At 46.0% G+C, this 14157-nt stretch overlaps 4 protein-coding genes across 7 annotated transcripts in view; all 4 read left to right on the top strand.

Annotated features, from left to right (window-relative positions):
* LOC108031523 (heparan-sulfate 6-O-sulfotransferase 2) overlaps positions 1-6547 on the top strand; it is an 83706-nt gene extending 77159 nt beyond the window's left edge. Inside the window, exon 6 of the mRNA XM_017105046.3 lies at positions 5226-6547. Coding sequence (XP_016960535.1) covers positions 5226-5364 — 139 coding nt within the window. The 3' untranslated portion in view covers positions 5365-6547. The remainder of the gene's footprint in view (positions 1-5225) is intronic.
* On the top strand, positions 434-3946 carry LOC108031522 (neurofilament medium polypeptide). Of its 3 annotated transcripts, none has more exons than XM_017105044.3 (2): positions 434-2780; positions 2853-3946. In XM_017105044.3, the coding sequence occupies exons 1-2, from the start codon at positions 990-992 to the stop codon at positions 3483-3485; spliced, it is 2424 nt and encodes an 807-aa protein (XP_016960533.1). In that variant the 5' UTR covers positions 434-989; the 3' UTR covers positions 3486-3946. The 3 variants fall into 3 exon arrangements, with proteins under 3 accessions (XP_016960533.1, XP_016960534.1, XP_016960532.1); XM_017105045.3 differs by having other exon boundaries at positions 435-2780; positions 2871-3946; XM_017105043.3 differs by having other exon boundaries at positions 436-3943.
* A 534-nt stretch (positions 6548-7081) lies between the features above and the next one.
* LOC108031116 (solute carrier family 22 member 7) lies at positions 7082-9604 on the top strand. Its single transcript, XM_017104327.3, has 4 exons — positions 7082-7842; positions 7907-8061; positions 8177-8803; positions 8863-9604. Exons 1-4 carry the CDS (start codon positions 7283-7285, stop codon positions 9411-9413), a joined length of 1893 nt encoding a protein of 630 aa, XP_016959816.1. The 5' UTR covers positions 7082-7282; the 3' UTR covers positions 9414-9604.
* A 948-nt stretch (positions 9605-10552) lies between these two features.
* Positions 10553-14117, top strand: LOC108032136 (solute carrier family 22 member 13). 2 transcript variants are annotated; one of them, XM_017105972.3, is made up of 5 exons: positions 10553-10821; positions 12021-12736; positions 12801-13307; positions 13384-13527; positions 13596-14117. In XM_017105972.3, the coding sequence occupies exons 2-5, from the start codon at positions 12052-12054 to the stop codon at positions 13991-13993; spliced, it is 1734 nt and encodes a 577-aa protein (XP_016961461.1). In that variant the 5' UTR covers positions 10553-10821; positions 12021-12051; the 3' UTR covers positions 13994-14117. The 2 variants fall into 2 exon arrangements, with proteins under 2 accessions (XP_016961461.1, XP_016961460.1); XM_017105971.3 differs by having other exon boundaries at positions 10553-10867.
* Positions 14118-14157: the final 40 nt, after the last annotated feature.

Here is a 14157-nt window from a genome sequence, read left to right as displayed (position 1 = left end):
AGATAAGACGGCTGGGGTACAAAAAGAATTGTGGCACGAACCACCACCAAATAAGCAGGATGAAATACATGGTATTTCAGTTTATTCGAAGTCTAAATACCCTAAAAGAAATCGTACCATTAGTACGTCCTTAGAATGATTTCGAAAACTTTTGGAAAAGTTAATATAAAAGTAAAAGTATTAATAGGGATTATTATTAATGTCAATATTGATAATATTGATAATATTTAATCAACATAGAGGAATAGTTATAGTGTAAAATGATCTTCTGACTTCCACGCCATGGCTCTTAAAACAATGAAAATTCATTAATAACGATGATAGAATATATGATTTATTTGATATATCCAAATGTTATTAAAAGACTAGATACAAATAATCGTTCCGTGAATAGTTAAAAATGTAATTCTTAAGTTTTAAAGAAATCTCAGAGACCTGAAAATATTTCTTTCGCATTTTACGATCTGTGGGAAATACCCAACCTGACAAATAGGGTACACCGCACATAGGCGAGACAACGCGGGATCGTGGCAGCGACCCTTGCTCGAGGGTTGTTTGCTCCGTTCTTGCCCTGGCCTATCTCCTTCCCAGTCTGCCCAACTACCCATCCCGCTCCCTCTCGCTGCGCCAGCTGAGCCCGATGTTTGCCTCAGCGATCTTGGACAGAAGGTGAGCTCAGTTAGGTTTTGACAGCGGAACGCGTAGGTACAGCGAAGCGGGTAGCAACGGGAAAGTGGGTTTAGTGTAGAACAGAACAGACCACTAAGTACAGAAAAAATTAAAAACGAACTACAGACGATTTGTTAAACAGTTTACCTAAAAAAAAATAAAAAGAAACCGAAACCAAAAGTTAAAGTTGTGTTTATGTTTGATCGTTGAGTTATTGTTATTTCGAAAGTTAATCGAGCGTTATTTATGAGACACTGAGACCGAAATCCAAAGAAATCGTAACCAAGTTAAACGGAAAAACAGAAAACACAAGTTCCAAAATGTCTTTCTCTAAGGCCAAGTTGAAGCGTTTCAACGACGTTGATGTGGCCATCTGTGGATCGCCAGCTGCCTCCAACAGCTCGGCAGGATCGGCGGGCAGTGCCACGCCCACAGCAACAACGGCTGCAGCCGCTGCTCCGCCCACCGTTCAGCCGGAGCGCAAGGAGCAGATCGAGAAGTTCTTCAAGGACGCCGTGAGATTTGCCTCCAGCTCCAAGGAGGCCAAGGAGTTCGCCATTCCCAAGGAGGACAAGAAGTCGAAGGGATTGCGTCTGTTCCGAACTCCTTCGTTGCCGCAGCGCCTTCGTTTCCGCCCGACTCCCAGTCACACGGATGCGGCGGCCAGCGGAGGCGGAAGTGGCGCCTCTACGGCGGCTTCCACTCCCCTCCATTCGGCGGCCACAACTCCCGTGAAGGAGGCCAAGTCCGCCAGCCGGCTGAAGGGCAAGGAGGCACTGCAGTACGAGATTAGGCACAAGAACGAGCTAATCGAGAGCCAGCTGAGCCAGTTGGACGTGCTGCGTCGCCATGTAGAGCAGCTGAAGGAGGCCGAGGCCAAGTTGCGCGAGGAGCACGAGCTGGCCACCGCCAAGACGGATCAGCTGATCGAGGCTCTGACCAGTGAGAATCTGTCGCACAAGGCCCTGAACGAGCAGCTGGGTCAGGAGCACGCTGAGCTCCTGGAGCGTTTGGCCACCATGGAGCAGCAGTTGCAGCAGCAGCGCGTGGAGCACAAAAGCCAGGTGGAGACGCTCGTTGCCGAGAGCGAGGCACTGCGTCTGGCTAACGAGCTGCTGCAGGCGGCCAACGAGGAACGCCAGGTGGTGGAGAAGCAGCTTCAGGCCCAATTGGCTGCCCTCCAGGAGGACGTGGCCCAGGCCCGGGAGCACTGCAGCCTGGAGCAAGCCAAGACTGCCGAGAACATCGAGTTGGTGGAGAATCTGCAAAAGACCAATGCCTCCCTGCTGGCCGATGTGGTGCAGTTGAAGCAGCAGATCGAGCAGGATGCCTTGTCCTATGGACAGGAGGCCAAGAGCTGCCAGGCGGAGCTGGAGTGCCTCAAAGTGGAGCGCAATACCCTAAAGAACGACCTGGCCAACAAGTGCACCCTCATCCGCTCCCTCCAGGACGAACTGCTCGACAAGAACTGCGAGATCGATGCCCACTGCGACACCATCCGGCAGCTGTGCCGGGAGCAGGCCAGGCACACGGAGCAGCAGCAGGCGGTGGCCAAGGTGCAGCAGCAGGTGGAGAACGACCTGGAAAGCGCCGTGGAGCGCGAGAAGAGCTACTGGCGCGCCGAGCTGGACAAGCGCCAGAAGCTGGCCGAGAACGAGCTGATCAAGATCGAGCTGGAGAAGCAGGATGTGATGGTGCTGCTGGAGACCACCAACGATATGCTGCGCATGCGGGACGAGAAGCTGCAGAAGTGCGAGGAGCAGTTGCGCAACGGCATCGACTACTACATCCAGTTGAGCGATGCACTGCAGCAGCAGTTGGTGCAGCTGAAGCAGGATATGGCCAAGACGATCACCGAGAAGTACAACTACCAGTTGACTTTGACCAACACCAGGGCCACCGTAAACATCCTGATGGAACGCCTCAAGAAATCCGATGCCGATGTGGAGCAGTACCGCGCGGAGTTGGAGTCTGTGCAGCTGGCCAAGGGCGCCTTGGAGCAAAGCTACCTGACCCTGCAGGCCGATGCGGAGCAACTGCGTCAGCAGCTCACCGAGAGCCAGGAGGCACTCAGCTCCCTGAGATCCTCCTCCCAGACGCTGCAGAGCGAGGTATCGTTGAAGGAGTCCCTGCTCCACGAACTGCTCGCCGGCGAGGCGGAGACATTGGCTAAATTCAATCAGATTGCAAACTCGTTCCAGGAGCGCATCGATGGCGACGCCCAGCTGGCCCACTACCACGAGCTGCGGCGCAAGGACGAGACGCGCGAGGCCTACATGGTGGACATGAAAAAGGCCCTGGATGAGTTCGCCACCGTGCTGCAGTTCGCCCAGCTGGAGCTGGACAACAAGGAGCAGATGTTGGTCAAGGTGCGCGAGGAGTGCGAGCAGCTGAAGCTAGAGAACATTGCCCTCAAGTCCAAGCAGCCGGCTTCGGCTGCCTCGATGCTGGGAACTCCCGGAAAGGCCAACCGATCGAACACCACCGATCTGGAGAAGATCGAGGACCTGCTGTGCGATCCGGAGCTGCGTTCCGACTGCGACAAGATCACCTCGTGGCTGCTCAACTCGTCGGAGAAGTGTGTGCGCCAGGACAGCACCAGCGAGATCAGCGAGCTGCTGTCCGCCGGCAAGTGCTCCCCGCGTCCCGCCCCCCGAACTCCCAAGGCGGCGACACCGCACAGCCCGCGCACACCCCGCACCCCACGAACCCCCCGATCGGCGGCCAGCACGCCCAAGAAGACCGTCCTGTTCGCCGGCAAGGAGAACGTGCCCAGTCCGCCCCAGAAGCAGGTGCTCAAGGCACGCAACATCTAGGCTACTCCTTTGCACTAACTACCTTATCGTACTATTATAAATTATATACCTTAGCTAAGATTCTGATTTGAAATATATTCAATACACGTTGCACACAACACAACCAAGCCAGAGGTGTTTTTTAAATCTCCTTTGAAATTACTCCTACTAATTCAATCGCTGGTTTTAATTCGGGAAATTTAATATATTAGGGGTGAAAATATTTTATCACCTCAAATTTTCAGAGATTTCTTTTAAATCAATATCTTTTTCAAAATCTTAGAAATATGATATCTTCATGTCTGTTTACAAAGGTGTTAAAAATGTACCTTTATGATCCTAATTCCCTTCTGGTTTTCAAAGAAATTTGATATCAATATATCACACTCCCTCCAATGCTAAGAAACTGATTTGTATGTATAAGCTGTGTCATGCATTTATTTACTTTCTTCGAAAATAAAAGTAATTTTCATTTTCAAACTAGCTTTATATTTCATTCCCAAAGTGTACAGTTTCTGAAGGAAACTTAATTTTCCAAATTCGTAATTTCTTGTATAAATGAACCTTTTCTAAAGACTGTACCCAAACAATGCGGAAATTATTCACGCTTTTCTTGGCCACCCCAAGGAACTCGTTTTGATTTCGATCGTCGAGTGCGATGGCATTTTCTCAGGCTGAACCTCCTGCAGGAAGGGGTGAATCCAGCCATGCAATCCGATGGAATCTTGCGACGCTGATTACGCACACGTGGCCCTTGGCACGGTCTTATTTCGCTGCTTGCTCGATGGGAACGGAATGACCTCCTCCCCAGTTCCTCGAGCGAAACGGAACAGCTGCGCCTGCGCCTGCGCTTCCTCCTCAAGGGTGGTTTAACCTTCTTTAGTACAAGACCGACAGCGAAGGGAAATACCCATGCACCACCGACAACAACAACCACTGGTAGCTGCAAGTTCGCTTCATTAATTGTGACTTAAGCCTGTTGACGGGGTTTTCCCTTCACCTTTTTGTTTTTCCGCTCGCCTCCTTTTCCTTCCCCTCGAAAATCTCTGGGCAAGCGGCCTTTGTCTTCTTCCACATAATGGCCGCCTATGACCTTTGACATTTTCTGCAATGCTCACAATGCCCCGGGCAAGGTAAGTGAAGACTGACCCAAGACGGGGATTTATTCCTCATTGTGCATACGGCTATACAGCTGTACCCTTACCTTATACCTTATAACATGTACCGAATACAGTACCTCAGGCAGCTGCATCAACAATTGAGGGTTCCTTTTTTATGGTCGGGTGCTGCACATAAGAAAACAATCTATTGCGCAGAAGTAAATTGAGCAGCTTTTGTAGGCAGGACGACAATGCAGAGGTTGGGAAAATGGTTAAGGGAAGCGGGAAAACGGGAAGGAAATGCCAGCACAAGTTGGCACCGTAAATCCCCGAAGAAAGTAGATTACGCATTCAGACGAGCGGTGATTAAGGTTCAGGACTACCTGAGGAACTACGCAGAAGAATAAGCATTTTCGAAAAGGTTTATTAGCACAGAAGGCTCGTTCCATGAAAAATTTCCATTATTACAGAGGCATAGAAGTTACATTATGATATATTTAGTACCCATATGAATAATGGAAAGAAATTTATAGAATACTTTTCAACTTTATGTAAATGTTTATTAAAAGTTGCTCATTACCCTTTGAACTGTATTAAACTTCTATCTCCATATCAAGCAATTTCGCCACATCCTGATTAATATTTGCCCTTCTCCTTGCAGTTTCGAACATCTGAAGGCGAAGGACACAAACTTTGAGCAGCGCTACGCCAATCTGGGCAACATCTACTTCAAGCAGGGCGTCACGGAATTCAACTGGGACAGCAACGTGGAGGATGGTGGGCTCAGCACGGATCATTGAACTCGAAACCAAATATTACCGATTAGAAACTAGCTGTAGGACACCAACCAACTCATAAATATGTAGCTGGGCAGGGCAGATTAGAGAGGGGTGGTCACCGAGGTTACCAAAACGCAGAAGCATCAGCATAAAAATCAACCGAAGGACTTTAAACTAGCGTCTAAGCATAATGTTAATTAAGCAGACAAAAAACATCTAGCGGACTTGGCTTGTTTCATTCATACATAAGTAACACACTAAAGGACAGACGAGTGAAATCTCAGAGCGCATATTATGTCTAAACCTAATCCTAAGCACAACCACGAGATCCATGACCATAGCTGTACTCCCTGCTGATAAGTCGCACCATGGACATTCTTAGAAAATGTAAATACTTTGCAAAATATGTGTATTTTATAAAAGCGCTAAATCCTTACCGCGAAATTGGGAGGTGCCAGTACACTCGAATTCAAATTTCACCTTCACAGCGCACCTTACCCACACCGCCATAAACTAGATTAATTGATTAATTTGTAATTTGTAGACTTTACTTTACGTTTATTGTTACGCCAAGTCTCTGCAAAGCCAAATCCACACACTTAGTCTAAGTGCATAGTGCTTGGGAAATGTTTTCGATCCAACAACGCATTTATTTTATTTTACAATTAGACATCACTGTAAATACAGCAGAATAAAGTTAAACACAAGCCATTTAAGTAAGAGCATAGAAATGCAATTAGTTCGTCCGTTCTATTGTTTTGGCCAGCTAAAGTGAACATATGTAGAACTCATTATTTCAGACAATAATTGATTGGATATCGATACCAGGCGAGAATGCAAAATTTGATCAAACAACAAAGCCAACGAAATACACAAAAAGCCAATTGCCTACATCATTAGAGAGCATAAACATAAACACATTGCCCAGAACAAAAGTAATGTAAAATATTTCAAATATTAATTAATTGCATAATAATCTATGGGGCGTGTGCCATTTTATATAGCAACCATAAATGGAACTATGGAATTGCAAATTTCAAGCAGGTTCACAGAAACAACAATTTTATTTGCACTCTCACGATTTTGAGGGGAAAACCAAACATTTTGTAGCGAACACACATTGAGTAAAACAAAGAAAACGCAAACACAACACATAAAAGCAGGTAAAATTGAATAAAACAAATGGATTATTGAGTATACAAAAGCGTGCTTTATTTATTGCTACGTCATCAAAGTTCGGTGGGTGGAATGAAGGATGTGGTTTTTGTACAGCAAGGAAAGTACTTATTTTTCAGAACTACTTAAGTATAGTTTTGGGAGCTCTAGAATAGCACACCTAACAAAATATCGTTGCATTGTTTTAGACACATGTGTTAATGAAAAATGTGGTAGTTTGTTTTTGGGGCTTTTCAAAATTTAAGTTATATTGTACTTATGTTTATTTTGATTTGCTTATATTTTTCTTTTTCTACTTAAAACAGAATTCCGATTTTTATTTTATTTCCAAAATATTCCACTTCCTACCGGTACCAAAATAAATCAAACTAATTAAGTAAAGATTTGTTTATACTTATAATAAACAAATCATTGTTAGCAAAACAATTAGGACTTTTTTAATGGTCCCACGTTACAGTGGAAAATTTATTTGTCCCCCTTAAAAACAATAAATATTGATTAGGCTCTAAGCAGATCTTCCTCGTTTTTCAACACCCCATACGTCATCGAAGTTATAAAAGCTCAGAAAACAAACCTAATAATAAGACATCACCCAGACGAATCAGAAAATCTCCGACTAATTTGCACCAATTTGAGGGAACAACTAAACGGAAGAGCAAATATCGTTTTCGCTCCCGTAGTTCCAAGCGCATGGGATCGATAGAAAATTAGCAAAGTCAGTGCGCGTACGTACGCCAAGGTGTAAGCTCGGATAGGATTGGATATGCCGGAATCGCAGTCGACGAGCAGCTATCCGGGGAAGTCCTCCCCAGAACTGGACGTTGTGGAGCAGGTGAATGGGAGTTTTGGACGCTGGCAGCTGCGCACCATCCTGCTGATATTCCTCTGCAAGATTCCCAGCGCCTGGTTCACAGCCATCATCATCTACACGGCTCCGTATCCCTGGAAGGGGGAACTGGTCTGCCATCCGGCTGAGTGGAACGTGAGCAGGTCGCGGGCGGAGCATGTCAGGCAGATGCACCCGCTGTGGCAGGATGCCCGCAGCACGGATCGCCTATTCAATGTGGATGTGTGCAATGCCTACTCGGACTCCCTGGCCCGAGGATTCGTTCGCAGTCATGGTCAGGAGTGGAACGCTTCGTCCTCAAAGGGTGCCCAGTCCTCGCTACCCTGCGAGTACGTGGAGCACAGGACGGACTACAGATCCTTGATCGTCCAGTTCGACCTGATCTGCTCTCGTCGCGTTCTGGTGGCGGTGACGCAATCTTTTCATGCTCTCGGCGCCCTGATCGGCGGTCTAATGGCCTACTCCGCGCTCAAAATGTTTGTATTTGATTGAAGTATTTATTTTTTCCCAGTGTGATAATTGTATTTTCTTTATCTTCAGCATTAGTCCACGTCGTTTGATGTTGCTCGGCATGATTGGGCAGATATTTTGCGGAAATCTCACTGGGTTGGTGGACACCTACCAGTTGCACATCTACTTTCGCTGCCTTACCTCCATATTTTGTGCACTTATGTATACTTCAGGACAGTTTATATGTGAGTATTAAATTGCTAGCTTATTAAATATTGAACATAAATTTTATATTCAAAATTTGGTTAAAAATCAAAAGACCCAAAAACGAACACAACTAATATCAACTTTTCTGTTTAGTAAACGACATCACCTCGGGACAGGCTCGCATCATAGTGGTCACTCTGTCGGAGCTGTTCTGGTCCATAGGTCTCGTCCTGCTCCCGGCCATTTCCATTTACTTCGACGACTGGAGCTACCTGTACGTGGCCATCTCCTCCTCCCTGATTGTGCTGGTCTGGCTGCATCGTTGGATAGCGGATGCTCCTCGCTGGCTGCTGCAGCACCAGCGGGTGGAGGCTGCTCTCCGCCAGCTCCTGGAATCGGCCACCTACAACAACCGGAAGGTTCCACTCACCCTCGATGTTCAGCTGACGGTGTACGCCAATGACCTGGAGCAAATGGCCAGAAAGAAGCCTGGTTACTGCCAAATCTGGGATGGCGAGACTAAGCGCAGCCAACTATTGTACATTCACTGTATTTGGGGTGGAGCTATGGTGCTATACAACATCATTCTGCTGATGATCCGGAATTTGGGAGCCCAGCAAGTGCATGTGAACACTGCTGCCATGGGTTTTGCTGAGATCGTGGGCGTTTTTGTGGGTCTCTACCTGATCCTATACACACGTCGTCATTGGCGATGGGCAGGAAACCTGATGATTATAGCGGGTCTGACTACCTACCTGATCTGGCTTTTGCCCGAAACTGGTAAGTAATAAAACAATAATCAAATATTAGGTAACTAAAAAGGGTGATTACTCTTACAGAACGCAACTCCAGGCGCGTGGGACTGGAACTGGTCTTCTGGCTTATCCTAAAGGTGGCCAACTCTGCCTCCATAGCTGTCTTGACCACCTGCACCAGTGAAATTGTGTCCCAGGAGAAGCGTGTGTTCCTGCTGCTGTCCGTGGTCTCATTCAGTCGATTGTGCCTGGTCTTCTGCCCGCTGCTGAGCTGCCTCACCGTCATCCATCCCCTGGTGCCAATCACCATCCTGGCCACCGTTGGCTGGATTTATGGACTGGCCCTGCGCCGCCTCAATCGGTACTATTGGAACGCGGAGCAACCGCAGATAAGTCAAGTGCCCACTCCGAATACATATCGTCGCCAGTCAGCCATCATCATGCGCCGCTGCAGCTCCGCCAGCTCCGACTGCAGTGCCTATAGCAACGAACTATTGAGCAACTTTGAAAGGAATATGGCAGTCAGTATAGCCGATATCTGGCACATCAATTTCCACCCCTCCAGCGAGATCGAACTGGAGCTGGAACAGCAAAGACCGGAAGCTGGCAGATCGCACAGCTCGGAGACCATTTAAGAAGCTTTTCTGAAGCCCAAAAGTAGGCTTCTGTGGTTAACAAAACATAGTCATTCAATTAGGTTTTTCTTTCGTTGTTATAAATGTGTTATTATTTAATTAAGAAGTCTCTTTACTTTAAAATTCCAATTTAAAAATGTTATAATGTAAACAAAACTACTATTAAAAGTTATAGGACGGCAAGACTCTAAGACTCTTTTTTTTTCATTAGTAAATGTGTTTCTATTAAATAAAATATAAAAACATTTTGAAAAAAACACACCCATTTTTAAAGGTACCTAATGTTTTTAGACAAGATTCCAATCTCTTCTTCTCTCCAATGAATTTCGCCACAAAATGGAAGGCTTGCCCAAGTGTATCAAACCAAAATCAGAGCATTGAACGTCATAAATCGCAAATTAAATTATTCATTATCTTTTCTTTGGAGTTGGCCTTATGGTCTCAATTAGCGAACGGTGCGTTAAAAATTATACCAAATTAAACCAATCCAAATTATAAATTTATGATAATCAATTGATGACGGAGGCAACATCCTGTTGTATATGGAACCAATGGGTCCTAGATTAAGAGGAGTATGCACCGGCAATAAAGAGCGCTAAATTAATGTAGGTCAATGCATCAAGTGAAGAGCAACACAATCGATGTGTCGAAGCTAAAAAAAGCGGCGGAGACAATAAAGATTAAAATAAAAATCCGCTGAACCTTAACAAGCCCGAAAGGCAAAGGCTGATAAGGTAAAGTAATAATGTTATGGCTTCCCAGCTATAAACCCCCGACTGGAGACCCACCACCCACCTTTTGAGCGGCCAAGATAATGCACACTTGATAGGGGTAAAAACTAATAACATAAAGAGCATTGAAAGACACTCAATCGATCCGTCAGCTTTTCAATTAAATAAAATATTTAATGGGCAAACAAACGGAAAACGACTCAGTGCGCTAACTTTAGTTTCCGTTGTCTCGACTGATTCAAATTAGTCGTAACTTATAAAATATAGATAAAATTTTAAGAAAAATGTTCCAAAAAATCAGCCGCCCCATAAGTTTTTATCACTTGAGCAAATTCATTTAGTAAATTAACGCTTCGAGTCTCCGAGTGGACAGCCAGTCGGCTCAGACCCTGCCCATAGCTCCCCATGCGACATGGGCGTCAGTTGCCATTTGATTCTCGGCCGATTGAGACGCGAGTGCTCCAAGAAGAAAATCGGGCCTGGGACGTGCGAATTGGAAAGCTGCCTTTTTCGAAAACCGCACCGCGTGCATAATTTTTATTGCCGCTTTATTAATTTATATTAATTTGTATGCCAACAAATCGACAAACAGACATCGCGAAAAAATAAATGGTGCTGTGAATGAAAGAATAATCAACGGAAATATTTGGATGTTTGTGGTTTATAAATGGTTATAGGTACAAGTGATACTTTAATTACTGATTTTTGTATTTTAAAAATAAGGTCAGTTGATCTATTATTATCTTCAACATTTTCATTGTGCAATTTGGTTTTCCTTCATACATTTATTAATTACCCCCTGAAGGTGACTGCTTCATATAGACAGTGCACTTAATTGTACTCTTGTCAAAACTCGATCAATCCATTTACTTGATACGAGCACGCCTTCATAGTGGCTCACTATTTCAGCCCCATAAGCAAATTTTAATTTGCATTTGGCTTCGAAACAAGTCGTTCAACCAATAATGCGACCCACCCCCACTGTCAATGCCTCGATGTTATATCTGATATATTGAATAGGAAACTCAAATATTCAGCACCGGCACGACCAGTTTTCTGCAATTAGCACTGCCTGGAAAATTAGGAATTAAAATATTTGCGTTAGCAATAAATGGACAGTCGGCAGGTGGCACCACTTGTAGGCCAGACAAAAGCGAATTAGCACCTCTGGAAGTGTAGCATAAAGGGTCTGTCAATATAGGTTATCCAACAAAGGGGAGACAGGCGAATCTGTCGCGAATTAACAACTAAATCTTTCGCCATATTTGCCCTGGGAAAATAAGAGCGGACAAACAGATAAAGGCGCTATTCGAAATGATACCCAGTATCTGCCCTTAATCAACCTCTTTCTGGCTTGTCGATAAAACAGTAATCAGACGTGATTTGCGATATGATATCAGTGGAAACACTTTGGACAGGTTAAAGTAATCCGAGAGCTTAGCTAATTTATTAATGAATGAAATTAACCAAGATTACAGAGTTATTGCAAAAACATCGTGAATCGTGTTTTATGCTAACCAGACGTTTTTGAAAAAACATGTCAAGATCATAAGTAACTTGTTTTTTTAGGCTTCCCGCATTCTCTTTTTATTAAACACTGATGTAGGTCTTAACTTGTATCCCCATGTTTATTTATGACAATCACATATTTAATAACGAAAGTCAATCAAATGAATAGAAACCACAGAAATTTCAAGAATCCCGCGTGATATTCAATGCCTTCGATCGACTGATTTCAGCTGTAAACCGCTTTCAATTTATATCAATTGGAGGGATTGGCAAATGGAACGGGGGTCTTGAAACAAAAGAAATAATAAAAACAAATAAGCAAATGGAAGGGCACCACAAAAGTTTCTCACTCCCTGATCATCCGCAGAATGTTCCACTAGAGTGACGCCACTGGAGCAATGGTCAATCCGTCGCCAGCCCGAGGTGGAGAACCCACTGCCCCCCACATCCTGCCCAATGAACTGGAGAATGATCTGGACAAGAGGATGGCCTCGCCACCAGCTCCTCCACCAACAGCTCCTCCGACCACTGATGTCATCGCTGATGTTGTGGGCGACTTTGGCATCTGGCAGCTGAGAACCATCCTCATCATCTTCCTGTGCAAAATCCCCGCCGCCTGGTTCATGGCCTGCATCATCTTCACGGGACCGGAGCTCTATCCCATCTCGGAGTTCAAATGCGATACCAGCTACCTGGTCAGCAGCAGCGGCTCCAACTTCAGTGTCTCGGATAACCAGTGCTATGTCCTGGATGAATCCACTGGGAGCAGCAGCGAGTGCGAGCAGTTCACTTACGAATCCAGCTTCGACTCTCTGATCATGCAGTTCAACCTGGTTTGCCTGAGGGACATCTTCGTGGCCTGGACGCAGTACTGGCATCTGTTTGGAGTGCTCGTAGGCGGCGTTATGGGCACCAAGATGATGCTGGGAATCAGTCCGAGGAGCACCTATTGCGTGGGTGCCGTGGCGCAGATCGTTTGTGGGGTGGTCACTGGTTATGCCAGGGATTTCAGCCTGCACTGCGCCTTCCGCTGCCTCTCCGCAGTTTGCTGTGCTATCATGTTCACAGCTGGTCAAGCAATATGTAAGTTTTCTCCGAATTAGTGGTATTATTTATCCTAAATCACCCACTTTTATCAACCCTTTAGTCGCCGACATCACGGCGGGGATGCATCGCATAGGGGCCATCATTTTGTACGACACCTTCTGGTCCATTGGGGTCATCCTGTTGCCCGGTCTTTCCTCGTTCTTCAACAGCTGGTCCCTGATCTATGTGGGGATCACCTTTCCCACCATCATGCTGATATTGCTGCTCTACTGGACTCCGGACTCACCTCGCTGGCTGCTCCGGCACGCCGTGGATCGCTTCTCCATTGACAACGTGGAGGAGATCGTGCGGGAAGGAGCAGCTATTAATGATCGCACCTTTAAGATCCCTCCGGACTTCCGGCTGCAGCTGGAGCAACTGAGTGAGCGACTGAAGGCTGCTCCGCCACCCGCTCCTTGGCGGGATCTGTGGAAGGGGAAGCGGGCCAAGACGCACATGGTGGCCGCACACTTGGCACTGGCCTTCTTCGTCATCAACTTCATGGGCATGCTGCTCAACATAAGATCGTTTGGGAGGGACTATCTGGTGCCCAATACCATTGCCATGGGTGAGATTAAGCCTCAATTTATCATCAGTGCTTTTTTCCATGAACATTTAACAAATACAAATTCCTTCCTCCATAGGATTTTCGGAAATCGTTGGCTGCTTCCTGGCGCTCCACTTTGCCCTCAAGCACAACAAGTGGAAGTGGCAATGTGCCGGGGTCTTCAACATATTATCTGGAATCCTGGGCTGCATGGGCTGGATGTTCACCAATGCTGACTCAAGTAAGTAGACCAAGATTTACGATAATTAAAAGAACATTTATAATATGATGATGTGATTTCTCCCTCAGTGGATGCCGATCTGAAAGTCAGTCTGTGGATGATCATCGCCACCATTCCCAAGGCGGCTGTGTCCTGCGCCCAGTCCATGATCCTGGCCTGCATGAACGAACTGGTGCCGGCGAACAAGAAACAGCTCTTCGTCTTCTCTGTAGTCACCTGGGCGCGGGTGTGGCTCCTCTCGGCCCCATTCTTCAATGTACTGAAGAAGATCGACACGGCCATGTCGTTGACCTCGTACTGTGTGTTCAGTATTTTGGGTGGCATCTGCACCAGCCTGCTGCTCACGCCCAGGACGAGTGTGGCCCCGGTTGTGCCCCAGTTGGAGCCGAGAGACAAGAAGGAGCAGTCCCCTCTGAACGCCCCCGTTTGGACCATCGAATCCGAAGTGAACAATACTCGATTGTAGGCGGTGGAGTTCGCTTTTTTTTTGCCAATTATTAGTCTTTGTATTATCAGATAATGAAACAACATTCTTCTGTGATTAGGTTAAGTGAATTGTTATTTTAAAGGCTTGCAGTTTTACTACAGAATATTGGTTGTTTTTTAAACTGGTAGTCATTTACATTGGGT

The sequence above is a fragment of the Drosophila biarmipes genome, chromosome 3R (genome assembly GCF_025231255.1).
Source record: "Drosophila biarmipes strain raj3 chromosome 3R, RU_DBia_V1.1, whole genome shotgun sequence".
NCBI classification, from domain to species: domain Eukaryota; kingdom Metazoa; phylum Arthropoda; class Insecta; order Diptera; family Drosophilidae; genus Drosophila; species Drosophila biarmipes.
The sequence above is the reverse complement of the archived record's forward strand: the minus strand, read 5'-3'. Positions and strand labels throughout refer to the sequence as shown.